Source organism: Salminus brasiliensis, chromosome 2, assembly GCF_030463535.1.
Source record: "Salminus brasiliensis chromosome 2, fSalBra1.hap2, whole genome shotgun sequence".
NCBI classification, from domain to species: domain Eukaryota; kingdom Metazoa; phylum Chordata; class Actinopteri; order Characiformes; family Bryconidae; genus Salminus; species Salminus brasiliensis.
The window spans coordinates 54606164-54633326 of record NC_132879.1 but is presented as its reverse complement, the minus strand read 5'-3'; the positions used below and the strand labels follow the sequence as shown (position 1 = coordinate 54633326).

At 45.4% G+C, this 27163-nt stretch overlaps 1 protein-coding gene across 4 annotated transcripts in view; it reads right to left on the bottom strand.

The window, feature by feature from the left end:
* The window catches only part of ahcyl2b (adenosylhomocysteinase like 2b), a 51980-nt gene extending 25035 nt beyond the window's left edge, over positions 1-26945 (bottom strand). For 2 of the 4 annotated variants that reach the window (XM_072673198.1, XM_072673199.1), the window contains exon 1: positions 26554-26945. In XM_072673198.1, the coding sequence (XP_072529299.1) occupies positions 26554-26871 (318 nt within the window). In that variant the 5' untranslated portion in view covers positions 26872-26945. The remainder of the gene's footprint in view (positions 1-26553) is intronic. The other 2 variants (XM_072673196.1, XM_072673197.1) reach the window with 1 other exon arrangement.
* Positions 26946-27163: the final 218 nt, after the last annotated feature.

Sequence of the window (27163 nt, the reverse complement as noted above, 5' to 3'; positions counted from 1 at the left end):
TGTGTGTTGAGGCTTTTTTAGGTGAGGGTTTACTAAGTGATTACAGTACTCCAGGCCCAGGACAGTAGATCTTGCCAAGGATACCCGCTGCCACCGCTGGCCCTGACAATGGACTCATTGTGCGTGTGCGAAAGCTCAGACAGGCAGGAGGTGGCAGATCATGCTGTCCAGGTCCTTAGTCCAGGTGTGACATTCAGAGGAGACGGTACTGGGAAAGGAACAGCTCTCGTTGGCTGCAGGCATGGTTCACATGTAACAGGCTGAGGATTCTCCACAAGGGGGTGCTAGCCATCACCACTATAGTGGGGGGGGGGGGGGTCCTGAGAAATGTCCGTCTGATGGCGGTCAGAATTCACAGACGACCTTTCTGACGACCCTCCTGTTGTCTAAAGGCTTGTACTGCTTGGATCTGTTTAAAAAGTGAGGGACAGCGGGACAAAGGCTTTAGACGGGATAATTAAGTGCTGAGAGTCAGGACATGCAGTTAGTTTCCCTTTTGAATGACACTGATCACTAAGAGCAGAGGGCGAGGTATTTTAATCTGAGAGATAATATGGGTGGATTGGTGGATTACAGGGGAAAAGCTCCAATTCTGGGAATGAAAAGAAGAAAAAAAAGAGAGAGAGGCAATATGTTACTGAAAAGGGGAACGTACTCTGGCCTGAGCACATCAAAGCGAACTGAGGACTTATATAAGAGGCTGATTCAGGGCTTCTGCGAGCGAGAAAGAGATACGCAGAGATTCAGGCTCACATGCAAACCCATGCAGCACCGTAACAGCACCGATCGGTGGAATTATTCAGGAGTCGTGATGATGAGCAACAGGCAGAGAACCAGAGAACCACACCATCACGTCTGCACTGGCCATTATGGCGGTCGCGCTCATCCAGAACATCGGAGGCCATCACATGTTTTAAAGTTGTGCTGTGAGGGATGTGAACGCAGCACGTGCAGCACGAGCAGCACGAGTGAACCGAAGCGTAAATGATTCATCAACCATTTAATGCTGAATCACTCATCGATGTTATTCTAGGACAGTCATTTGAGCTGCACGACTGATCTGACACACACTGCAACACACTGTTCAAACAATTCAGACGAGTCAGGATTAAAAAAATAATAAAATAAATAAATAAATAAATAAATAAATAAAATAAATCAAAAAGACCATCAAAACCTGTCTTTTACATATTTAATCATATAGACATTATATCTTATACTGAGAGATTGAGGCAATACAACTAAAAACCCATACATTCATAAATGTAATTAATAAAAAGGTAATTTTCCCCCCTCCCACATTTCTAACTACTGAAAATCAGAAACAGCTGCAGATGATCAGAACATGGTTGGAGAGGATTATTATGGTGGAGTCTTAGTGTCTTATCTAACCCTCAGACATTTAGTCTGGTCTGCTCTTGATTGATGGTTGAAGTGAGGGGTGAAGATCACCACCATGGCCAGATCCAGAGAGCTCTCTGAGGCTTTTCTTCAGAAAGAAGGGTGGAGATGCAGGAGTCTGGGAACGGGTCAATTTAAAACAAATTAAATAAATAATAATAATAATAATAATAATAGATCTGAGAACTATTAACAGCTGCCAACATGAACAGACCAGGCCACCCTCTCCCAAGAGCAGACCACTAGATGCGCAAAGAAGCCTTAAACAATCCTAAAAAGTCATCACGGGACCTACAGGTAGCTCTCTCTTGCCACAGTTGAGGTTAAAGCACAGCATCTACCATCAAAACAAAGGCTGTTAAAGTTCTAGGTTCATAGGAAGATGAAAGTACAAAATTCTTACAGAAAAAAACCCAGAAATAAATAAATAAGGATTATAGTTAGTCAGATTACACCTAGACGAAGACCAGGACTTCCTGAACAAATTGCTTTGGGTTCGGTCAGATGGATTTTGACTCTGGCAGATCCAAAGAGCTCTCTGAGGTCTTCAGAAAGAAGGTGTAGATGCAGAGAAGTCTGGAAATGGGTTTTAAAAGATCTCAAAACAATGAAAATTCAGCCGTTCCACCGTCTGCTAAATCCTTTATAAGTGGAGAACATCCAAAATAACCGCCAGCATGACCAGATCAGGCCGTCCGAGCAAGTTCAGCCCAACAGCCAAACCACAAGATGAATGAAGAAGTCTTACAATCCTACAATGTCATTAAAGGACCTACAGGTAGCTCTCTCTTGCCACAGTTCAAAGAGGTCAAAGCAGAGGATCTACCATCAACAAGAGACTGCAGAAGCCTGATTGCAAGGAGGAAACTCTTACAGTCAAAATGAATAAGGCCAGGACTTTTGAGTCTTTCCCAAAAGTCCATATGTTTATATGTTTACAAAATATAAATAAAAAAAGGCCATTTCATCCTAATTTTATCACGACGTTAAACCTCGTACATTCACTATGTACTGTAATGAATCACAGATGCATCCTAACTGTAAAGCCAGCAAAGCCTAACTAAGTGACGCTCCCCGTGGGGTGAAAAGCCACCATCACCACATCAAAATCACGCAGACATGTGGGTGCAGGACTGAAGCCAAATGGCATGCCAGCAAAGTAGGCTCGCCCACAGCTAAGCAACGCCACTTTTGGAGCGCTACAACATCGTGAGGAACACAGGCAGTGTGCCAGGGAAACACTTTACTTAGAATATGAGGGACAGCTGGGCGAGTGCCCTGGAACAGTATAATAACTTTTCAGCGTGGCAGTGCCACTCTAAAGGCATTTTGTTACGATTTGAAGCAGCTAAAATAGGAAATCCTCAAAGATTTATGCATGAGAGCCTCTTCCACACGTCGGTCAAACGCAATCCGCAGCGACCATTAACTTGAAAGTACTGCCTCCACCTTTACGTGACAAGCGGCAGCATGGGAGGACGCACAGCAAACAAATCAGGAGGAGGTTTCAGAGGATAAAACACACACACACACACACACACACACACACACACACACACACACACACACACACACACACGAAAGCCGTAGGCCTACGTCCTCCATTGGTTTCCCCATACAAGCAATGTATGCACATTCTTTCCATCTGTTGAGAGATGCAACTGAACTGGAGCCCCAAAAGGTTAGGAGTTCAAAAACCTCCCACTGTCATGATACCTCCAGAAATAATAAACATGACACATGTGGTGGAAATTTCATGTTGGGATAATAAGAACCTCACAAATGACCGCTCAGATCTACGAACGAACAGTATGAACACATACTAGCGATCCAGTTCTCTTCCAGATGTTCTGAAACTGGTGCATTTCTAACAACGAATGCCTGGATAAAGCGTACAGTGGGAAAGCAGACCAGACCCAGAACAGGACAAACACAGCTCCAGTATGTTCAGGGTTTAAACGCCATGCTAGAAGGAAAAGGCTTGATGACCCCAAAGGGAATACCAAAAATAAGCATGCAAGCATCCTTTGCCTCCCCCCCTTCCCCACTCCCCACTCCCCCGAACAGCAATACACCAAGCACTGACGGCACGTCTAACGGATCGCCCTAAGTGACAGAAATCAAAGAAATTGATGAAGAATCTGTCCTTCGCCCTCGGACGGCCGCAATCAATAACATCTGAAGCCCGTCTTCATTCTTTTAGCTCTCCATTAGGAAGCATTAGCAGCAGTCCGCCTGAGCAGCTGGACTGTACGATGAATCGCTTGAGGAACAAGCTGCTTTGGAATACATCAAGGTCATTCTCCATTAATTCATGCAGTGTTTTTTTCCTGTAGCTGTAGCAGACAAACGAGTAGGTTGGCAGATCTCCGCCAAATCCATCCAACCGCTCATCGCCCATCACCTAGACACCTGCTTGAACCATCGTGGTTGGTTTCAGGTAGTGGCTGGTGGTTCAGTTCCCATCTGTTACATAGAAATGAAACCAGAACTGTCCGCCATGTTGCCAGATTTGCAACCAGAGTCTGCTCAGTAGAGACCAGAGGCAGAGCCAAGCTCGCCTACATATCTGGTAGACCAGCCCCCATTCTCCCAGACCAAGCCTCAGTGTCTCAGACCGCCTTCACTGAGCTTCCAGCGCAGAGGCAGAGCGAATTTCCCCCTGGATTCCCAGTTTACCCGGTAAGTGGGCGCTCCATCAGTCAGTCATCCAAAGTGCAGATCTTGCAAGTTCCTCTACAACTCCGCAGGTCTTATCCAGCCTAGGCTGTCAATCACCTAATTCCTAGGTGTAGCCCCGCCTTCTTACGGTAGCAAAATAAGGGTTTAATTGATTTCTGGGTTGTTGTTTTTTTTAATGGGACAATATTAGCACAGGGAAAACTAACACTTGGGATTTGGAGACACTGGAGATGGAAAGACTGAGTTTGGGCGGATGGGCGGAGCTACACCTCATACTGCAACCAGCCAGCAGAGGCGCTAGACCTGTGGTTGCTTCACTTTGAGACTTTGCACTGTCCACATTTTCTAAAAAACAGGGACGACTTACTTTCAGAACAAACACGGCCTGATCACAAGGTGCTCACTGCGAATTTCACGTGAGGAGGCTAACGACAACTTGATCTTGGCATGCACGGGCACCTCAGCCTCACTGTTCTCGGCGGCTGCAGCGGCTAATGAGCCCATAAGCCTTCATGTTTTCTGATTAGACTTCCACCTAATTAGTCTCCTTACAGTCAGAGCAGAGGGGATCTGCTTGAGGTGAATTGGGAGCATTCGCTACGTGACACCAGCTGCAGCATACATCGAGCCCCTGTGACGAGTGACTGAACAGGGTGGGGTACGTCCTTAGACTCACCTCCCTTACGATCATGAGAATAGACCCAAAGACCCCTTACGCAATACGGTTCACAGCTCACTCAGCCTTGTGCTTTGTTGAGAAGAAGGAAAGCTGAAGGAATTGGCTCCTTATCTATTGATCGAAGCTGAACTGGACAAAGGTCTTCTAGCTTTCTTCAGCAGAGGCTTCTTCCATAGGTCATAGATGCTTTCCCCCATGGACAGCACCAGATCAGCAGACTTGCTAACCAGCTTGACCTTTCCTACAATGAAGCACTGAAAAAGCACTCAAGCAGTGAACTAGGCCTGAACCTTGGTGTCACTTCCATGGTCTACAGACACAAAAGGTGAGATCGGTGAACGTGCCCGGTATTCATAAACAGAGGTCAGTCCAAAGGGCTGCAACGGAAAGTCACCGAGCCAGATGGTACAGCAGAGCAGACCAGATTTGACTCCATTCCCTTCGGACAAGCTTCCTTTTCCATTCTCCCTGTTCTTTCAATCTTTCTAGCTCTGGAGGACCCGTCCGTTAGCACCCTGTAACAATACGCCTTTGGAGATCATTCACACAGGCAAAAGGGTTGAGTATTTAATACACACCCTTAAGCAGTCCTCGCACTGCACCAGTATGTGTGCACACACACATATGAGTCTCTCCATGTGACGTGTACTCTGTGCTCAGCTGCAGAGTAGGAGGGTGCCACATGGGTCGATTAAAAAACTTTTAAGAGGAGCCATCTGATACGATTCCCTGCCATTAATAAAACAAACTCACGCCCGCTTCTGCAGAGAGGCGCCTCTGGATGCTGAGCTACAGCTGTGGGTTGGGATGAAAACAAGGTGAAATGTCAGCGACGGGCGTCACGATTCACCGGAGCAGGGCCTCCTGATACGGGATCTCAAAAGAAAGAGACCAGAGAACATAGTCTATGCTTTGTCCATTTACAATGTCCAAATGTTTGTGGACAGCCCTTCTAATAAATGCATTCGGCTGCTTTAAGTTGCACCCATTGCTGAAAAAGATGCATTTGCTCTTTGCCCAAACATGAACCTAATGCCAGGTGTGGGCTAGAGAGGCATGACGTCCCCCAGCATTGAGCTGTGGAGCATGGAACTGTGTTGAGTTGGGAAATTGGGGATGACATTACTAACGCTATTGTTGCTGAATGCAATGAAATCCTCACAGCAATGCTCCTCCAAAATCTAGTAGAAAGCTCTACTTCTTCCCTGGACAGTAAACACTCCAACAGAAGCAGCATAAGCTTATTTCATTTTAACACCCCTCAGTACATAAGAAATAATGAAGAAACATGCAGGCGTCCCAATACTTTTGTCCATGCGAAGGTAAACAAGCTTGCAGTCTTAATCAAAGTGGTGGAGTCCAGGAGTTCAAGGCTGACCATCAAAGTACAAATCAAATGAATGGATCCACCCACTCTGGTTTCTAATACTCGGTGGAAAAAGGACAAAGGGTGGCCTTTGAGCGCGAGGCCGTGAGGGCGGGCGGCTGCTTCAATAAAACCCTGAGTGCACTTCAGCCACAGTAAACCTGTTCCTGTGAGCCAGTTGTGAAAAAAAAAAAAAAAGAAGTCCTCCTTCCATGATGAACACTGCGTCAAAACGAAGCGGTCATTGTCTTGATGTCTGTGGATAAAGGCTTCTATTTACGTGCCAGATGGTGTTCCTCAGAGCCTGAGTAAGCACTGAACAGCAAGAGTGCGATGTTCCTGCCAGCCTGGATCGGGGCCCTCACCAATGCTGAACATGTCTCCTCACAATTTATGCTAGATCTGCCGAAGACGGGAGGTGGGGAAAGCAGGGTGGTTTTAATAGCAGAGCTCTGAGGCAACGGCAGACACTTCCCCGATGGCAGAAGCTCTCGCCGTCCTCAACAGATCAACTGGGGTGACCGTTTATGAAGCTGCAAACAAGACCAAAAGAAAACGGTCCTTTACGGCCTCACGCCCAAACAGCTGTCGGGGGGGGCACTAGAAGCAGAAGTGCCATTGAGGGGAGGAACAAATCTGATTGGTCTGGATAGTTTATTGTGTCTCATTCTTCACAAAGCTATCAGCCTTGGTTTTTCGTCCAACAGAGAGATGATACACATGATGGAGGGTATAAGCAGAATTGACATGGGGAACTGTTCAGTGGCCATACCCAATGGACCAACTCCGGACCAGTCAACAGGACTACGTCCTCTAGCAAGGCAACGCCGCTTGCAATTTAATGGAGATTAGAAACCTGAGATGTTCGATAAAGCTGCTGAACCCACTGCCAGTGATCAAAGCCAGACCTCTGGGTGGGCAGGAAGGGGGCTCAGACTCAGATCAGATCTTAATCATAATCAGATTTACCGCTACATGCATCATTACTCGTCTGGTTGCGACAGTTGCTTCTAGAGCTTCACGCATTTCACTTTCATTAATCTGAGAACAGTGAGAAGAGTCTTCATATTTAAAGCAGAACTATAGTAAATTTGCATTTCTTGCTCCTGGACTCCCCCTACAGTCAGGAAGTGTAATTCGCCCATTGAGCCTCCACTAAAGGACACGTGTTTCTGGACAAGCTGAGAGAGATATATCCAGAACCATCACAGAAAGGTAAAGAAGCATGTGGACCGAGGCGGTAAAGTGCTATTACAGGATTTTACACCAATACGACTCGGGGGAGGATCGCCGTGGTCAACCTAATGCCAGGTGTGGGCTAGAGAGGCATGAAGTCCCCCACCACTGAGCTGTGGAGCAGTGGAACTGTGTGGAGTTAGGAAATTGGGGATGAGGTGGGGTGGAGATCATCCAACATATATTAGGCATGGCTGACCAATCAATGTACATCTCCTTAGGAAAAATGGGTCTTTATGGAACCAGATATTGTCCTTTTAGGATCTTGCCATAACGAAGGCCTTCCTTCTTCTTCACAGTCTGCAAACTACTCGTGCACCTTTGCGGATTCTGCTAGGGATCATGCAGATTTAGTAAATAACAAGGATTAGGTGCATTATTAGGGTCCGTTTAATGGGCTTTTCTTTCCATTTATCTCCACACGGAAAATCCACAATCACTGGCTCCTTTCACGGCTCACAGGGGACTGATTTTCATTTGGTTTGTTTTGGTTCGGCCTGGAACACAAATTTAACGTAAGCTCACCAAACGAACGTCTACGTATCCGTCAGCTGAACAAAAGTTCACACACACGACTCAGGCCGAGTCTCAAGGCTGTCTCCATGTCAGGAGACAGCTCCTGCCGGCTAATTTTGGACTCTGAACACGCTGACAGACCTTCAGCAATCATCAATGCGTCTGTCACACAGTCATGTTCTTCACTGAGGAGGATACACAGACCGACAGGGACAGACAGCAAGCGAGGCAGGCAGACAGAGACAGAGAGAGAGGAGAGATTTTGTTACTCTCGTCTGTACCCGATTCCTTATTCATAAGAACAGTCTAGCCTGGCTAATCTCCTCTATGTAACCTAAGGTAAAAGCAGAAGGTCTACATCAGAAAATAGCAGCCACAGGGACAGAGGTACCAGGAATGAAGCACGGTCACAATCTCAGCAGGATAGGCTTGTTATGGTCTTGCATATTTTTCTACATATGATATTAAATCTGTCTGTGATGAACGCTGTAATGCAACCTCAGCTGGATTTCAGAAATCCAGGGGGGTGAAAGAGGACTAGGGATGCCGAAGAAGGTCTAAAAGTCATATGAATGTTGTCAGATGCTCAAAATCATATCATATTTAATAATAATAATAATAGAGACATGGCTTTTAAACTGATAAACAATCTATTTTTATTGTTTTACAAAATCAAGACATGAAATAAATAAACAAACACATTGACACACCACAATGAGGCTGAGAGAGGAAAAACAAAAGGAAGACAAAGATTAATAAAAATAATACAATAAATAAATAAAAAGTATATAAATAAATAATACATTAAATGAGATACAATTTTACACCACACAGAGTTTCATGTCTGATCTGATGAGAAAAATCTCTAACAAAGTCAAAAGCCTCGGACCACAGCTGAACTGCAGTGGCTGCCCTGGCACGATGTAATCTGGCAGTGATTCACTCTAGTATAAGAACATCAAATAAATAAATAAATAAATAAATATTAATGTAAAACCAAGGTTTTATAAGAACACCCTGCTAAAAACCTGCATTTTAAATAAAGAACCTTTATAAAAGTTTTTTTTTTTTGAGTCTAAAGGCTTAAAGGTTCTTCACACTCCCACATCTCTGACAGACATGGTTCTTCATGGAACCAAAAGTGGTTCTTCTAGGGCATCGCTCCAACCTTCTGTAGCACCTTTATTTTTAAGAGTGCAGGTCACATGCTAAATATAATCTGGCGTCCTGGTCGTTCATTCCTCTTTCCATCAGAATTGATTGCGTTTTGCCATCAAATCCCAGTAAGTAGCAGGGACCCACCAGCATAGCATGCAAATGACGGGTGGAGAAGGGTTGGCGATGCGAGCGCTATGGTCTGGAAGCAGGTGTTTTTAGAACATTACAGCTCCATTCTCCGGTTTTCTTTCAAACGAAAGGTCCAAAACGAACTAAATGAAACTGATTTTGGTTGCTGGGCAGATATTCCATAGCTCAACCAATCATTACAGTTAGTATACTGAAATGGTGTGGGGAATACGGTCCTCCTACAATATACAGATTCAGATCGGGCCAATATTTCACACTGGTGAAGTGCCAGCTATTGAACTCCAGAGGTTCTATAGGAGTGATGCTAAGCTACTGCACTAAGGCATGTATACAAACTGCATTTGTTACCCTTCAGAAATAAGTGTTACATACGTCTGCAATGCTAATTCAGGTAGACGTAGCCCTAATGTCTACGTCTTATAAGCGTTCATTCTATACGGGTAGCAAAAAGCTTTCAGGTAGCCGTATCCTCGTCTGGTAATGCATTTGATAGAAGGCAGTTAACAGGACTGATTGAGGTCAAGTGCTTGTAGAATTGCTAGAAATGCTAATCAAAACCCATTTCACTTCAAAAAAAAGACCTTCAGGAAGGTTTAGCTGACTTGATTGGTGGTGCACTATTCTACTGTGCGGCGATGCCTTCATAAAAGGGTCACTGGCTGTGTCTGAAACAGTATTCTGAGGGAGAAAGGCACCCAGTCATGCCCAAATTTAAAGTTTAGTAATCAATCTTTTCACTTTATTGGGCGAATATGCGGACGGCATTAAAAAAAACTTCTGAAATTTCCCCTATTGGTCCATCTTTAAAGATTACTGCTGGTTGGACCCTTACCATGCTGTTTAACAAACAATTCAAGTACTAATCCAAGACTCGTCATTCAGATTTATGCACAAAGACAAGAACTAAACCACACATGCAATGATTACTGACATTACGGCCATCCTCCAGCTTCACAATGGAGGACACCCAAAACCAAGAATGTCAAATGCTAGGCCTCAGCATTTACTTTGAATAAAGCCCACCCCTACATGCTGAGTCAGTGGAAAAAGAGGGGCCGAGACAATTGCAGGACAAGTTAGTAATGCAGGTCTGATGTTTAACTCATTGTCTGGAAATTGCAAATTGACGTAAAGGGAGCACCGTGATTTCTACATCAGTAAACGGTAGGACATGTCTGGCAAAATCCTCTTCAGGTTCTAGCAGCCATCAATAAAGCATCCACTCAGAGTCAGAATCTACTCTCTGAGGCCAACCCAGGTTCTCAACAGGAGACAAAATGGGCCTCTAATATTCCACCAATCAGAACGAGTAAGGATCTCACCTCTACTGTGCCTATAACAAGAAATGGGATGCCAGCCTTAGTGTTAAACAGTGAGCTGGCTCCAATCCTGAGTGGTGATGAGATTTAGCTCAGCATCGCAAAGACCCCAATGCCAAATCACTTACTGTGGTGAATACAGCGGAGTTGCGGCCAGAACTGGCAATAAAGGGGCTGCGATTTCAATGCGGTATCATTATATGGTTGTGTTTGGTGAGGCGCAACAGATAAAACCACTACCTGCCACTGAGCTACCTCACCATGTGGGAGACTGGGGTTCGATTCCCGGTCTGGGTGACTATGCTGCGCTACACCAATAAGGGGCAGTGGTGGCTCAGCGGTTACAGCGCCGGGATATCGATAACCGGGTTGTGGGTTCGATTCCCGGGCTCGGCAAGCTGCCACTGTTGGGCCCTTGAGCAAGGCCCTTTACCCTCTCTGCTCCCCGGGCGCTGGAGTTGGCTGCCCACCGCTCTGGGTGTGTGTGTGTACTCACTGCCCCTAACACATGTGTGTGTGTGTGTGTGTGAGTGTGTTCACTACCAGATGGGTTAAATGCGGAGGACACATTTTGCTGTACAGTGACAAATACGTGCACCTTTACCTTTAGAGTCCTTGGGCAAGACTCCTAACACTACACTGACCCACCTCTGTAATACGAGTTACCTTGTAAGTTGCTCTGGATAAGAGCGTCAGCTAAATGTCATAAATGTAAAAGTAAAATGATATACTGCGATTTTTAAAAATCTATTTCTAGGAAAACTATCATCATATAAAAACATCATTCATAAAATCTGAGTAAAAGAAAATTTGACTTTTTATCCAATCAGAACAGTGGGGCCTGAGGACTGGGGTTTTAACACAGCTCAAAATGAACCACTGTCTGCCACCAATCTTTAAATGTAAACTATCAATTAAATAAAGGATTGAGAATCAGTACGGTATTGCAAAACATAATATTGCGATACTTTGATACTGATATTTTTGTACACCCCTAGTGGGAATCCCATTGAAATCAACAAAACCTCATTCCCAGATATTTGCTAACAGTAGCCAGGGGTGACCACAAAGTTAATGAAGCCATAATTTAATAAATAATGAATAGAAATTGGTGTTGACAACTAAAACTTGCTATTTTTTCCAGTGATTCACAAAAATAAAGGTTTTCTTTGAGCGAGACCATCTTTAAATTGGTGAAGAACTTTTACATTGACTTCTTCAGACCAGGCGTGGACGATAGATCAGAAATATTCTTTATTATTTATGCATCAACAGCAACAGATTCTTAAAAATTGCTATTCAGAATACTCTCCAATACTGAATGCATTTTTGATTTACATGAATAAACAAACACTGACAATAGCCATGACACGCTTGCTTGCATCACAATACATAAATAAATCATAATTTTAATAAAATATCATCATGCTGCCCACCCCTACTTTTACCAACATGGTTCTTTGGTTCTTCTATGGCAGTGGTGCACAATTCCAGTCCTGAAGGGCTGGTCCAGTTCGGTAGCGGTCAAGTTCGGTAGCTGGCCTATTCAAACACACCCACTTTGTATGGTATTAAACGGAGGACCAGAATCAATCGTGTTTGAGTTGGACGACGACCAAACTTTGCTGGAGACGAGAGCTCCGGGACTGGACTGGTGGAACCTTAAAGAACCAATTGTAGCGCCTTCATTTTCTAATCTACTAGTCGTATTTGGTATTGGGTATCGTGATACTACACTGGTATTGGCAATGAACTCAGAATTCTGGCATCATAAAAACCCCAGTAGCAGTGAGTGTGTTTTGCTGGAAAATTAAAGGCTGTGTTTGTTCAGCTGTTGAGTTCGTAGCTTCAGCTACCTAAAGAGCAGGATTCCCTTCAAGTGCAAGGTGACCTCTTCAAGGGAATTCGACTGCTCCCGAAGTCTCTTCAGTTCATATATTACTCAGTTCCTGCACAGTAGACCACAAACCAAGGAATGTCCAGTAATGTCGGGCCTACAAAGGAATCAGACGAAAAACATGGTGCAGAAGAGAGACCCAGTAAAAGCGTCTCCTTTCCTTTCGTCTGCAGTTGGAAAGTTAGGTCCCCACTACAAAGCTGGGGATGGAGAGCATAGGTTCTAGTTAAATTACGGGTTTTGCGTGGGCAGGCTATTGAAAATAGCATTTTCTTTCACCCAGAGCTGCAATTAAGTTAAACACACAGTGCTGGAATAGTCATTCTTAGACTTTTCATTTTGGTCAGCACTTCGGTTTAATAGAGAGTGGGAAGGGTCCAGCGGTGACCCTCTAGGCACACATCCACACCATGCATAGCAGTCTGAAACACCCCAAATAAAGCAGGACTTTTAGAGCAATAATAAACTGCATATAACTTATGTTGAGTGTGTGAGGGTTCAGGGTCACTCAGACCTGGGCAATAATCTTTATCCAGCTCTAGATTACCACAGCCATAGCTGGAGTCTCCTAGTCCTGAGGTGGTGGGGGGGAAGAGGAAGCAGCCCAGACAGGACCACAGCTCTTTTGTGAGAGCCCTTTGTGATGCAGCACTTTTTGGATACAACGAGGGCCCTTTGTGCATGGCTAATGTTAGAGTATGGGCTACATTCCTCTCTGTCGAGGGTTCACCACTCGTAATACGCTTTGTCTGTCAATCCAGCTATACATTCAGCAGTCTCAGGCTTCCACCTGTAACCCAGGATCCCAAAAGACAATGCGTTTCAGCAGAGGCAGCACCACCTGGTCCTGGACTGAAGGCCACTGTTGATTTCATATAAAAAGAACATGCGAGGCTAACATGCAGTGTGTCAGTTGGACACGGAAACATGTAGGATTACCAGCCCCAAAAATAGGGAAGCTTGGGTAGAGAAAGGGAAGAGATTCCTACTTGGTTAACCACATGTGTGAAAGCCCGAAAAAAATGAAGCAGACCTTGAGCCTCTGTCCAAATAGGCCTGGGCATCTGACTGACTTATCAGTGTCTCAGGAGGTAGCCTAGATAGTGCGGTCCTATGAAGACTTCTTAGTAGCCTATTGGTCTCACAAATGGAACAACAAGACTTCATTCCCAGATATTCATTAACAGTAGGCAGGGGTGACCACAACGTTAATGAAGCCATAATTTAATAAATAAATAATAGAAATTTGATGTTGACAACTAAAGCTCACAATTCTTTTCCAGTGATTCACAAAAATAAAGGTCTTACAAAGGATTCTTGGAGCAAGACCATAGAAGAACCGCTTTTGGTTCCATAAGGAACCATTTTTGTACCTAGGTAGCCTAGGTAGTGCTGTCCTATGACTCCTTAGTAGCCTATTGGTCTCACAAAATGGAACAACCAATGTGAAGATTCACGTTTTTAGACAAACTTCGCTCTGGAGGCTTCGTTTTCCGAACCCCGGAGGGCCATCCGAGGGCCGGGAATGATACAGCAGTTGTGCCCTCCAAAACTATCCCAACCTGGACTGAAGGGTCCTTCTTTCCTTTAGGACAGGCTTCTATGACGTAGACCTGTAGCCTAGGTTTCTCAATGCAGCTCTTGTAATATTTCACAGCCTTTTACTGTTAAAATGGGGCAATAATACAGTAAATACGGCTACAGTTGCGTTACAAGCTTGCACACACACAGTGTTTCGCTTTGGCTGTTGTGGATGGGTGCTCCAGTACTGCAGGAGGCGCTATAACATGTTATAAGTGTATGACTATTGGAGAGGCCTGCATGCTGTAAAGTCTGGATGCACCGATTCGATACTAGGATCGGATATCTGTCCCAATACCAACAAAATTAGCTGGATCAGGTATCGGATCATTAGCTCCTCTTTAGTCTCACAGACTGAATTCGAATTTCAGAATAAAAGTCCTGAGCCCAGACAGCACTGCGCCGAGGTCCAGCACGGTTATTCATTTCAGTGACCAATTATCAGAAATTGGGTTCATTTGCTATAGATTGTTGTACAAAGTTAGTAAAGTAATGATCGTCAATCCTGATGCCTTTAGATTTATTAATTTTATTAATTCAGATTTATTAATTTAACAACGGCATCGGATCAGTATCGGGTGCCAGCACCTACGCTAAGATGGCGTATCGCTATCTGTATCGGAACAGAAAAAAATGGATCGGTACATACCTACTATAAAGTACCACCTCATTTGTGGGCCACTTTTGATAGGTACTGACCACTGTATACTGGGAACACCCTACCAAGGAAGACCTACCTGATGTTTTGGAAGAGATGTTCGGACTCCGATGTCCAGTCATAGCTTGGCATAGGCAGTCACTGCCCAATATACCCACCCCTTGACAGATACCACATTAGATGAAGATAATCAATATTTTTTTCCACCTCACCCCTCAGTGGTTTTAATGTTATGGCTGATCTGCGTAAACATTATAACGGCAGACAGCAAACCAGATCCTCTATGCTGTTCAATTTTCTAATATTTTGCCAGCACTGATGGTCAGTGGTCAACGCTTTGAGGTTTTTCTAAAAGGCAGGTGCTAAATGCAGCTGACCTCCAGGCCTGCTACCCGGTTATGTACAACACAACCCACACTTAAACAAAGCTCCACAATTAGAAACACCGTCACGTCTTTAAAACACTTACAGGATGAAATAGTGGTAAATACCATCACCACGCACGCATCCAGCCTCACCACAGCTATTCCAGTAATGGCATGGCAATGCATCCCTGCCGTCGTTTCTGTGTCACTACGAGGCACAGAATGATGATGGGTTTCTTTTTCACCAACGAGTAACCGCAGCAAAAACTTTCCACTGTCTCCGCTGCGATTTTCCCATCTCATACAAATCCTGAGCATTTTCTGCACTGAAAATGATCCCAGCACTGGCCTCAACAGCTGAACTCCAGAGCACTGCCACTACAACGACAGAAAACACACTGGATAACAGAACTATTAGGAATGCACCCCAGAAGGCCATCCGAGGGCCGGGAATGATACAGCAGTTGTGCCCTCCAAAACTATCCCAACCTGGACTGAAGGGTCCTTCTTTCCTTTAGGACAGGCTTCTATGACGTAGACCTGTAGCCTAGGTTTCACAATGCAGCTCTTGTAATATTTCACAGCCTTTTACTGTTAAAATGGGGCAGTAATACAGTAAATACGGCTACAGTTGTTACAAGCTTGCACACACACTGAGTGTTTCGCTTTGGCTGTTGTGGATGGGTGCTCCAGTACTGCAGGAGGCGCTATAACATGTTATAAGTGTATGACTATTGGAGAGGCCTGCATGCTGTAAAGTCTGGATGCACCGATTCGATACTAGGATCGGATATCTGTCCCAATACCAACAAAATTAGCTGGATCAGGTATCGGATCATTAGCTCCTCTTTAGTCTCACAGACTGAATTCGAATTTCAGAATAAAAGTCCTGAGCCCAGACAGCACTGCGCCGAGGTCCAGCACGGTTATTCATTTCAGTGACCAATAAACAGAAATCTCATACAAATCCTGAGCATTTTCTGCACTGAAAATGATCCCAGCACCGGCCTCAACAGCTGAACTCCAGAGCACTGCCACTACAACGACAGAAAACACACTGGATAACATAATTATTCAGGATGCATCAATACCACTTTCTCCTGATATTCATATTTTAAGTATCTGCCGATACAAAGTAGCAATATTAACACTCTCACTTCAATACTGATAGACGACTATAAATATAAATGATATATAAATTATATTTAGAGTTATAGTGTTCCACTTTTCAAAGGTTGGACCCTTTTTTATATTTAATCCCAAATAAGAATAATCTAATAAATTTGACAGAGCAGCATTTCCTGGTTGCTGTGACAAATACAAATATCCACAATACAGAAACACGTGCAGGTAAGGAGGCATAATCTGGATAAGCTTCACCAAATAGCTTTTAACTGGTGCTTAAATTCACATTTCAGAGCAGTGAAACATAAAAAACACGCCAGGTTAGAAACAGAAAGGGCTTCTGGAGCAGTTTCACATTCAGGTTCACGTCTCTGTGTAAAACAGTACCAAACTTCAGTGGGTTCTGGGTTCAGAACCAAAGAAACACCACATGGAAACAGAACTCAATATTACTCAATACACTCACTGGACTCAGTATTTATTACACACTGCAGAATTTGCACACTACCCCTAATTATTTATTATTCTCTGTCTGTACTGTGTTGTGGGTCTGCACTGTGTCTATGTTGCACCATGGTCCTGGAGGAGCGTTGTTTGGTTTCACTGTGTACTCTGTTTGTAGCTGAAATGACAATAAAACCCACTTGACTTGACTTTAAATGTAAAAGCTATTTTCATGCCTGGATTTTACTGGATTGTTTAAACGTTTGGTAGTAGTATGTAAAAGTATGCAAACAAAATGTGCAAAAAATAAAATGTCAGGTTTCAGTATCAGTGCAACACTTAATTAATATTATACTTAATATTAGACGTCTTCCGTGCCCATGTCCACACCTTCTGTGACTGTTGGTTAATGTTTGATTCTGCCTGAATACCGAGCATAATTTCAACACCATGCCAGACAACCACATGGAAAAAAGCAAGTGGGCCTGTTAATGAATATACAGCCACATAAATGATGGTTCTGAGAAACCTCCGAAGAACCTCTCAACTCAGGCTTTCAGATGCTCTCCAAGAAGTCATTAGAGCACTGGTCACTGCCAATATGTCCAAACCAACAGTGGACTGTTGGTATACAGCACCGCAGAAAAAAGGAGGTGGCATTTAGGCCTACAGGCTCCAGCTGAGGGTCTGCAGAGCTCTGAGCTGAAACATAGCAGCATATTAAAAGTAATACCTCACTGTCTGACGGCTGCTGGATAGAGCAAAGCTAAATAAGCAGCACCACATGATCACAGCACCTGCTGGGGAAAAAAAAGGCCAACTGCCATGCTCAACGGAGGCCCGGAGCTCCTGCTGCTGCCCATAAGCTTGGCTAGACAGCCAAGACTTCCTAACCACTTATTTTATCCTCTACTTGTGTTAAAAACCTAAAAACTGAAAGACGTCACAGAATGCACTCCGGCAGCTTATCGAGCCCAACCGTGGGGACATAAAAAAAAAAAAAAAGCCTCGTGCAATCATCTGCTGAACTCGGGGAACAATCCAGCAGCACAAAGTACACACAGTAATCTCCCAAAGCTCAAAACATTGGTAGTGCAATTAAGCCATAAAAAAAGCAGCAGGATGGAAGAGAGTGTGGCTTGGCACCCTAAAAGAGCACAATACGAGTCTAAATCCCCAAACAGGAAGCAGTGAACTAGAGCGATCAGGTCAAACTCGCTTGCTTGTGCAGAACTCCAGTCCCCACAATATAGAAGTCACAAAGCCAGGGAAGAGCCATGGGCTGGTCTGAGGGAGTCATTAAAGTTAATGCAGTTTAAAAATAAAAGATTGCTGTGGCACAACAGGTGACACCCCTACCTGCCAGTAAACTGCCACAACGTGTCGGAGCTGCGCTATACCGATAACAGCCCTTGGTCAAGACTCCAGACTCTACATTGGCCCACTTCTGTAATAGGAGTAACCTTGCAAATGGTTCTGGATAAGATAAATATCTGGATTGATATATCGCGATATAATATTTTCTCCATAATCGTTCAGCCCCTCCCTACCAGGTTTATGGTCACATCACATCACACAGGTTTGCGTTGAGTCCCGAATGCATAAGTCCACACCCAGGACCGATTCTGGGCTCGTTTGGGGATTGAGCTCAGTATTGCTGGTTTGCTTTTCACATAGCTAACCTCCAGGCTCTGCTTTTCCGGGTTGTCCAGTCTGGAGAGACTGTGCTAGTGTTGCACCGATACCGATACTGTAACCGTATCGGCACTTACACGCAGTATCGGTATCAGCAATAGAGCGTACCGATACCATGAAGCTGTTTTAGAATTATAGTTATTTCCATTAAACAGACATTTAATGCAACTTTGAGCACTTTTTTGTTTCCATGTGGTATTTTTGGTTGTGAAAGTTGAGTTTAAGCAGCTTGTTTTAAGGCCACATAACGAAGAGACGTGTACTTGTAACGAATTAAACACCAAATAAAAAGCTGTTTGGTCAACTTAGCAAGATTATGCTTCCCTACTTGCTCGGCGATTTTCATTGTTTCAAATGTGCAGTTACTCAATCAGTACATGCTGTTCTTTTTAAGGAATATCAGGATTTATAGCCATATATCGAGTATTTCAGAGTAAGTCAGTAAGTATAAAAGTAAATTGGTATCGATACTCGAAAATCTGACATTGGAATCGGTGCATCCCTAGTCTGGGCCCATTGCATCCTCAGCTTTCTGTGCTTGGCTGAAAGCCGAGGTTGGACGTGTCGTGCATTCTGACACAATGTTTTTCAGCAAACTTGGACGGAGCTTTTTAAAAAATAAATAAATAAATAAATCATAAAAGCCAACAAGGCCATGAACAGACGACTTCTGCTCAGCATACAGGGACTGCTTTTCCTGCTTTAAAACAGACCTCTGTTGCTGTGATTTGCTAGACATCTCTCAAAACTGAGCCTCAGCAGTGGCTATTTTTGACGCCACCACGGTTTCTTTGCTCAGATCAACTCTATATTTGTTCTAAAAACTACAGAGCTTTGAAACGCTTGATTTGATTGCAGCACTTAATTGAAGATAAGCATCTAAAAGCAGGCTTATCACGCTCAAACACACAGCTAGCATCACATCACCCAGCGTGAGGGTGTGCAGTTTCCGTCTAGATTTCTTACAGGATGCTATCAGATTATGGCTTCTCATTTACTGTGATACGCTTAGCAATTCATACATCTTCTCGAACGCTTTGGGCTTTGGCCACGTTTAACTTGGGGGCCCCCATAAGCTGGTGGCTCAGCCTCCCCTTCACCTTACTGTCATAATCCTGTGATCTCCACTACAGAGCAGGTCCATCAAAGCCCAGGCTCAATCATAATCTAGCTCTCCTTATACTTCAGTGCTAAAAGGCCTGCTCACTTCAGTGCACTTATGAGAGCACCATCCCCCAACTCGTTCTCTGACCAGTCACCGTATTAATAAACACTGGGTCACGTGTGCGACTCTCTACGCTTCATCCGAGCGTGTCTAGTTCCGTTTCCATCAGCAGGTTGCACATGTGCCCGTAGTTATCAGCTTTCAAGCATTTCCTCTCGAAAGTGTGGCATGAATGAAATATGCCAGCGTAAGACCAGAGAGACGTGACCCCTCCAGAGCTGGCATGGAGAGAGAGAGAAGGGTCAGAGAGGCCATTAAATTCACGCTCCTTCTCGCCTTCTGTTCCTGCATTCCTCCGAGTGGCCAGTCTCGCACCATGGTGAGAAATATTTCCTGTCGACTGAGCTCCGCTCTGAAGAGAGAGTGAAGAAATCACAGGGATCATGCGAACAATGAAGCCAAGCACCTGGGAGTGGAGGGGAAAAACACAAAACAGAGCCCTGACCGATTCGGACGAGGCCAGACGGAGGCTAAGCATGACTGGAGTTAAGCATTGTGTACTTTTGCTTCGTCAATAATTAATAGAAGTGTAAACCTCGGAGTCGATTGTGTTTATTATTTAACAACAACTCACTGCATCATGAAATCTTAAATAACTGCCCAGATTTGATGAGTGTGGGGTGTAATTCAGTTATTTGTAGGAATGCACTCAAGCTGCAAAAGCTGCGGAGACTCCCCTCACACAGAAGTCAATACGGTTGCAAAAAGGTGGAAGATTTCCAGTAAATAACTGGTATCTTTCCATGGGAAATGTTCCAAAATATAAACCTTCCATGGAAATATTGGAAATTTATTGGAATTAACAGTAATAATCTAAAGGAACCATCATACACAATCACAATGTCATGAAGGCATAACTACAGAAATAAATGTATCATGGGAATTAACTGGACTTAATGGAAATGCAATGGGAATATTAGAGACTAAAAGGTGAGAAACTTGCATACAGCTGGTAAAAAATATATACACTGAAGCATAATCTTAGCTAAAATAATTAAATATGATACCAAAACAGCTGAATAGCAAAGCTGCTCTTCAACCCCAGGCACATGGCACATTACACACTGCAGGGCTATTGAAATCACGCTTCCTGCATTCACTGTTCATTCCTCTATCACATGTACGACGCATGTCCAGATGATTTCTACAAGACAAGAAATATTGTAAAGCTACTCGCATTACACAGTGTGTTACGACAGATAGGGTAAAGTACCCCCCCCCCCAAAAAAGTACTGTTGTTCTAGATACTGGTACCAATATCCACTACAAATAATGCTACAAATATCAGAGCTAGCTTCTTTCAGATTAACCGTGCAGGAAATGTTTGGTTTCCCAGCAATGGATGTCGGCGATGTTGTTGGGCCGGGGTAGGGTGTGTTTTCTCATGTGTAGTATTGAACCAGGAGGTCCATCCAAAACCGTGGTGTGAACAAAGCGATGGCTGTAGACTAGATCCAGGAGGCGTCAGGAGGGTAAGTGACCATAGTGCATGGTGCTGGACGTTCTGTAGAGACTCTCCAGTGGTCTACACCACACGGTCACGTTTTCACATTGCGATTTCATGACTTTTTAATGCACTGTTAGACCCCGAGACACAAAAGAGGGACGCTCTGGCTGTTGAGCCGATGGAGGAGACGCTGGTGTCACAGAGGCTTTGACTCATGGGAGGCCCCTGCGGGGTAGCTGCTGCTGCTGCTGTTGTTGCTGCTGCTGTTGCTGACCAGCACGCACACAGTGAGTCATGGGAACCTGACACGTTTCACTACTGCGGGACAGAGCATGCTCCCTTACGTCACCAAGCAGAGTCTGATCCCTTTACTTCACCGAATGCAAGAGCAGGACCGCAGCTACAAGACTAAGATGCCCTCTCAGCTCACAGGGGAACCTGAAGTGTCCTACATTTCTCTGATACTTGCTTTGACCACTGGGCTATATATGGTAAACATGAATATCCTACTTTCTGTGAAAACCTACTCACAAGCAGGACTGGAAATAGGCAAGGGCTACTTATCTTCAGGCCATTACACTTCCAGCCATAAGCTTAGCAGCACCGACAGGTGAAGCGAGGAACATTGATTATCTTCTATCTACAGTGAGATCTGTCAAGAAGTTCTAGATGACTTGGGCCTGAACATCTCCAAAACATCAGGCATCGGGTCTTGTGGGGTTTTTCTGGAATGCAGTGGTCAGTACCTACCAAACGTGCTCCAAGAAAGGACAACCAGTGAACCAGCGACAAGGTCATGGGCAACTGAGGCGCCAACGTTGGTGCTGGTGGCCCAGATACCACAGCAGGACGCCTTCAGAGGTCTTGTGGAGTCCATGCCTTGAATGGTCAGATCTGTTGTGTTGGCACCAGGGGGACCTACTGAATATTAGGCAGATGGTACTAATGTTATGGCTGACTGGTGTATATCTAGTAGGAAAGACTGCTCCAACAGTGAAAGTATTTACCCATATTCACCTACCTGCAATCCATTTACTGGGCCTTCCCTGCACCACACTGCTGACATCACAACATAAGCCTGTTAGCCATACTGGGAACCATGGCTTAATGACATAAGATTACAAGAAGCTGGCGAAGCATGTAGGCCACTTCTCCACATACTAAGGATGCACCAACATGGGAATTCTGGGCAAATCTGCTGGCATTATATATACATATTTTAGTATAAGAACCAAACTGTGATGGCTGGACGATTGGGTCTCCAAAACATGGGTCTCCTGATCTGCAGTGTTGTTTACCTACCCAATGAGGCCCAAGGAACAACAACCGACGAACCAGCGTCAGGTTCATGGGTCCCCAAGGTTCACCCATGTGATCCTGGAGGCCCCAGCCCACACTGTCTTGATTCCAGACACTACAGGACACGTTCAGACGTCCAGGCCTCAGACACAAGGTGGACCTCCAAGTCATGGCTGATCTGTAGAATCTAGAAAGGGTGGGTGATCACGGCAAAAATATAACCACAGTACTTGAAGACGCTGAGGCTATAATCAGTGACACAGTAACACTAATTCAGCCCGTCTCCCACAGACACACACATACACTCGTTGAACTTCAGGTGTGGGACGCTCATGACACTGGGAGTTGGGAGGGTCAGTGTCATAATCACCACTTGTTGCAAACTCGGGCCATCGCATACCCACCTGCGGTCAAGAAGGGAGGGCGGCTTAATGCCGCTGCGACACGGGCAGGCATGGATTAGAGGCATCCATCCATGTAATACACAAGTCCCCCGCCCTTGTCCACACCGGAGGATCAACAGCTTCATGACATAACACATATTTAGCAAACTGGCTATTCTAGAAGAGCTGTGAGCCACAGGACAGCACACAGTTTCACTATAAGCACTGGTCACAGTTATGAAAGACCTTCATACACCGGGCACAGGCCGAGCTAGAGACCGAGAACCGTCCTAAGAGGATTTTTGGGATGTCGCCAACAGCCCTCCAGAAAATCCATCAGCTAGACGTTACAGCTTCCCCTCACATGGGCATCCAACTCTAAAACCAACAAGCCCTATTCCTACACTGTGTGTCCAATTGTCTGTGGACACCCCTTCTGATGAATGCATTCAGCTACTAGACTCACAAAGCTTGTCATGGAGCAGATAAACATGAACCTATTGGCACCATGCCTAATGCCAGACGTGGGCTAGAGGACAAAAAGCCCCTCAGAACTGAGCTGTGGTTCTCTGAGTTTTGTGGAACCAACTAAGGAACCAGTACCAATGGCCTTAGAGCAATGCTGTGGTGAAGCCAAGTAGCAGTGGTGGCCCAGCAGTTGGAGCCATTGGTGCCAAGGTTGTGGGTTCGATACCCAGGATCGTCAAACTGCCACTGTAGGGCTCCTGAGCAAGGCCCTTCACCCCTCTCTGCTCCCTGGGCATGTGCTCTCACGGTCATTGTGTGTGTGTGTGTGTGTGTGTGTGTGTGAGAGAGAGAGAGATCACCAGTGTGTATGGGCTCTTTGTAATTTCCTTAATGTCGGAAGAAACGATGAACAAGCAGGGGTCCCAATACTTTTGCCTGTATAGTGTATGACAAGACCCACATCTCAGACTAGTGTTAGCTATACCCATCATTTGCCATCTTGGTGCAGTTGGAAAAGCTACAGCTACAGATAAAAATAAGCGAGTCTCCTGCGGGTGCTCTCTTGAAGTCTGACTGTACCCGCTTGTGTGATATCGAAGAAATGAACCTTCATCAATCACAGCCATAAATCTTCAGCACTGATTATGAGAGCAATTAGCAGCCTTTCTAATATAATACAGCCTTGAACTACGGACACGGTCAGATCTAGGAGAACCGTGACTGGTAGGGGTGCACAAAAGTACCGGATTTGTGTCGGTTTCACCACGAAACAAATGGGCCCCTAAGCAGTACAGCCACGAACTCCATCATCAGGAGGTCATAGGTTCAATCCAGTGGTGCCACACCCAGCATAACTGTCCTCCTTCTCCCCAATCACTCACTACGAGACCATGCTAGTCTCAGTAGCCTCCCACTACTGGTACCCCAGTACATAAAACCAATACTTGATGATACACAGATCATCAATACAATTAAAACCACTGACAGGTGATGTGAACAACACTGATTATCTGGTTCCAGGGCGTCCCGATCTGATCCAGTTGATCGGGATCAGGGCCACTGCAGGCTAATTTAATGGATCAGGTACCAGCTATTTTAATCCCAGGCCAGTTGCTATTCCCTTTTTTTTTTTCTTTTTTTTAACCACAGTGTTCAGAGCGCCATCTGGTGTCCTCAAGGCACCATTAACGGACGTTATCGCCCAGCCAGCAGCAGTGGGGACGTTCTCAGAAGGTAAATAAAGGAGTTCTAAAGGTTCTGCAGTGTGGAGCTATTTTACAGTAGAACCTGAAAACAGACCATAATATCAGACCCTTTATAAAACCATCACTGAAACGCTCCGTTTTACCAGCGGGAGAACCGACGCCTTCCTCCGTTTTTAAACCAGCACTGAAGGACCCAATCAGAACCGAAAGGAGGCTAATGCTAATGCTAACACACTCACTAAACCAGCTATTACACACCAGTAGACCAACAACCACAGATACCGAACTGTGATGCTCTAGACAACTGGGTCATCAGAACATCTCCAAAACATCATCAGGCAGGTCCAGTTATGCCTTGGTCAGTACTGATCAGAAGCAGTCCTAAAAAGAGCAATCTGTGGGTCAAGGGCACCTAAGGCTCACTGATGATCATGGAGGTCCGACCTCACAGGACAGCATCTGCTGCTATCGTTGGGCCAGATATGTTGGGAACGGCATAAGGGGGACCCACTTAGCATTACTCAGGTGGTACTAATTTTATGGCTGGTGTGTGTGTGTGTGTGTGTATATATATATAAAAATATATATATATATATATATAAATAATGTTGCTCATACACAAGGGACTGTTCTTGGCCGGGAACCCCAGCCCTGAGCCTGTTTAAGTGGGGGAAGGTGGTGTTAGCCACTACACCACCCATTCAGTAAACCCAGCAGGAAATCTCGACTAACTGTACAGTAAAATACTGCTGGAGTTGTTGAATCTGAACACACACACACACACACACACACACACACACACAGGCTACATGATCTTTTCCCTGGCTGCTTAAAGCCTACGAAAAAGAGACCTGACAAACGCAGCGGGGTCACCGCTTACGCTCGCCCGGCTGGTGGTCACCGGCTACAAATGACTCAGCATCACCAGCACAAAACGGTGGAGCTGAACCCATCTGCTGTTTTACAGATGTGAGACGTTCACTGGTAACAGGCCTGAGATGCTTCGCAGAACACTGGTAACGCTCCTGAGGGACGAACGCCGGAACGAAGGCTGGAGTGAGCCTTTCACGAGATGTACTCCGATCGAGTCGAGCTCAGGATCACTCTTCTGTCCCTCGCGGTCTTTCTCTCATTCATTAAAAAAAAACCCAAAAAAACAGCGATGAAGAAACGGGACGTTCCAGCGGCGCCCCGTAACGATCCCGATGACCTTGCTGTAACAGGGCGTGCAGGCCGATGCTGAGGAGAGGAGACCGCCCCAAGGGATGCCATGCGATGGATGAGGAGCACAGATGCCACTTGCTGCCTTGCATGCTAAGCAGCCGGGACTTACAGCTGTTGGCTTAATGAGGTCTACGCTTGTTCTGAAGGGAGTACAGGATCTCCCAGACTCTCAGCAGTAATAGGGTACACCTATTTAACAACTGGCATGAGATGCAGAGATGCAGGTGATGGCTCCTGACCATGATCAGTGTTGCCAATGGCTTAAGCAAACCTGGCCCAACAGATGTGCACCTTTGATAAAGCTAGCTACAAATCCCAATACTGCACTGTACAGGTTAATAAAACACTGTATTATCACTGGGATCAGGACACCAGGCTTAATACTGCCCCTAAGATCTATCTACATGAACTTGGGACTTAGCTATCTAGCTACCTTCCCTTACCTGGCTAGCTAATTATCCCGTTTGTTCAATCTCCAGACGCCTTATCACCACATTAATCGTGTGGCAAGTGTCTCAGATAGTTATTTAGACCCGATTCAGCTCATATTTCATCGAAAATTGACATTATTTTGCTTGTTTTCAGAAGCAAAACATTGAGAGCTAGCGCTAGTGCTAGCCAGCTAGCTAGCTAGCTATACCTCCCTCCACAGGCAGCGCCACGACAACGCACTGCGGGCTCGGTAGCAGGATCACTCGGTCTGCTAAACTCACAAACCCGCGCTGAATATTCAGCCCTGGTTCGCAGACAAGCTTTCCGAACCACGTCAAATTCTGACAGCCCTTTAATACAGCCCGCTAGCTACTTGCTAGCTAACTAACCAGCTGCTAAACCCGGCTAAGCTTAGCGGAGAGCCGAGGAGCCGAGGAGCCGAGTCCCGAGCCGAGTCCCCGGCCGAGTCCCCCGGCCGAGTCCCCGGTCTCTCCCCCACACAATGACATGCTAGCTCGGCTACCACGCTTTTGACTTCCCCGTCAAAACGACCCGTTTGGAAATATTCCCAAATGTCAAAGAAATACGTCGACCGTACCTTTTTCATCCGCGGGGCCTCCGCGACGGTGCCATCGCGGTTAACGAACGCTTCCCCGCCGTTCTGCTGCGGATCTGGCCGCTTCATCGCGGACGCCTGGGGCATCTTCGCCGCGTTCGGCGTCGAGCTGAGCGGACTCGGGTCCCCCTTCACCGCGGGCTCCACGGTGGGAGATGTAGCCGAGGCGTTGGACTCGCTGTTGGACGAGCCTTTCTCCTCCGCCTTGGGTGTCAGCGGCGACACGGCGGTCAGTTCTTTATTCGGGACGTCTTTTAATTCGACCTCGGCCATTTTCGCTGCTACAACCTGAACTGACATCGCTGCGATCCCGTCCGTTTTCTCCCGATCCAGGACAGCGCGACTCGAACCGACACGACTGGCTGAGCGATGAGCCGCAGAGGACTGTGGTACATGTAGTCTTCGCGGACAGGGCCGAAACCATCAGTCACAGGACAACCCCCTCACACTGACTCTCCACAATATTTGGCCACAAAAACGTCTGTTTTTATTCTATAATAATAATAATAATAATAATAATAAATAATTATTTAATAATCCTTTATTAGTCCCACAGTGGGGACATAGATAAATTACCACTATATACATAATA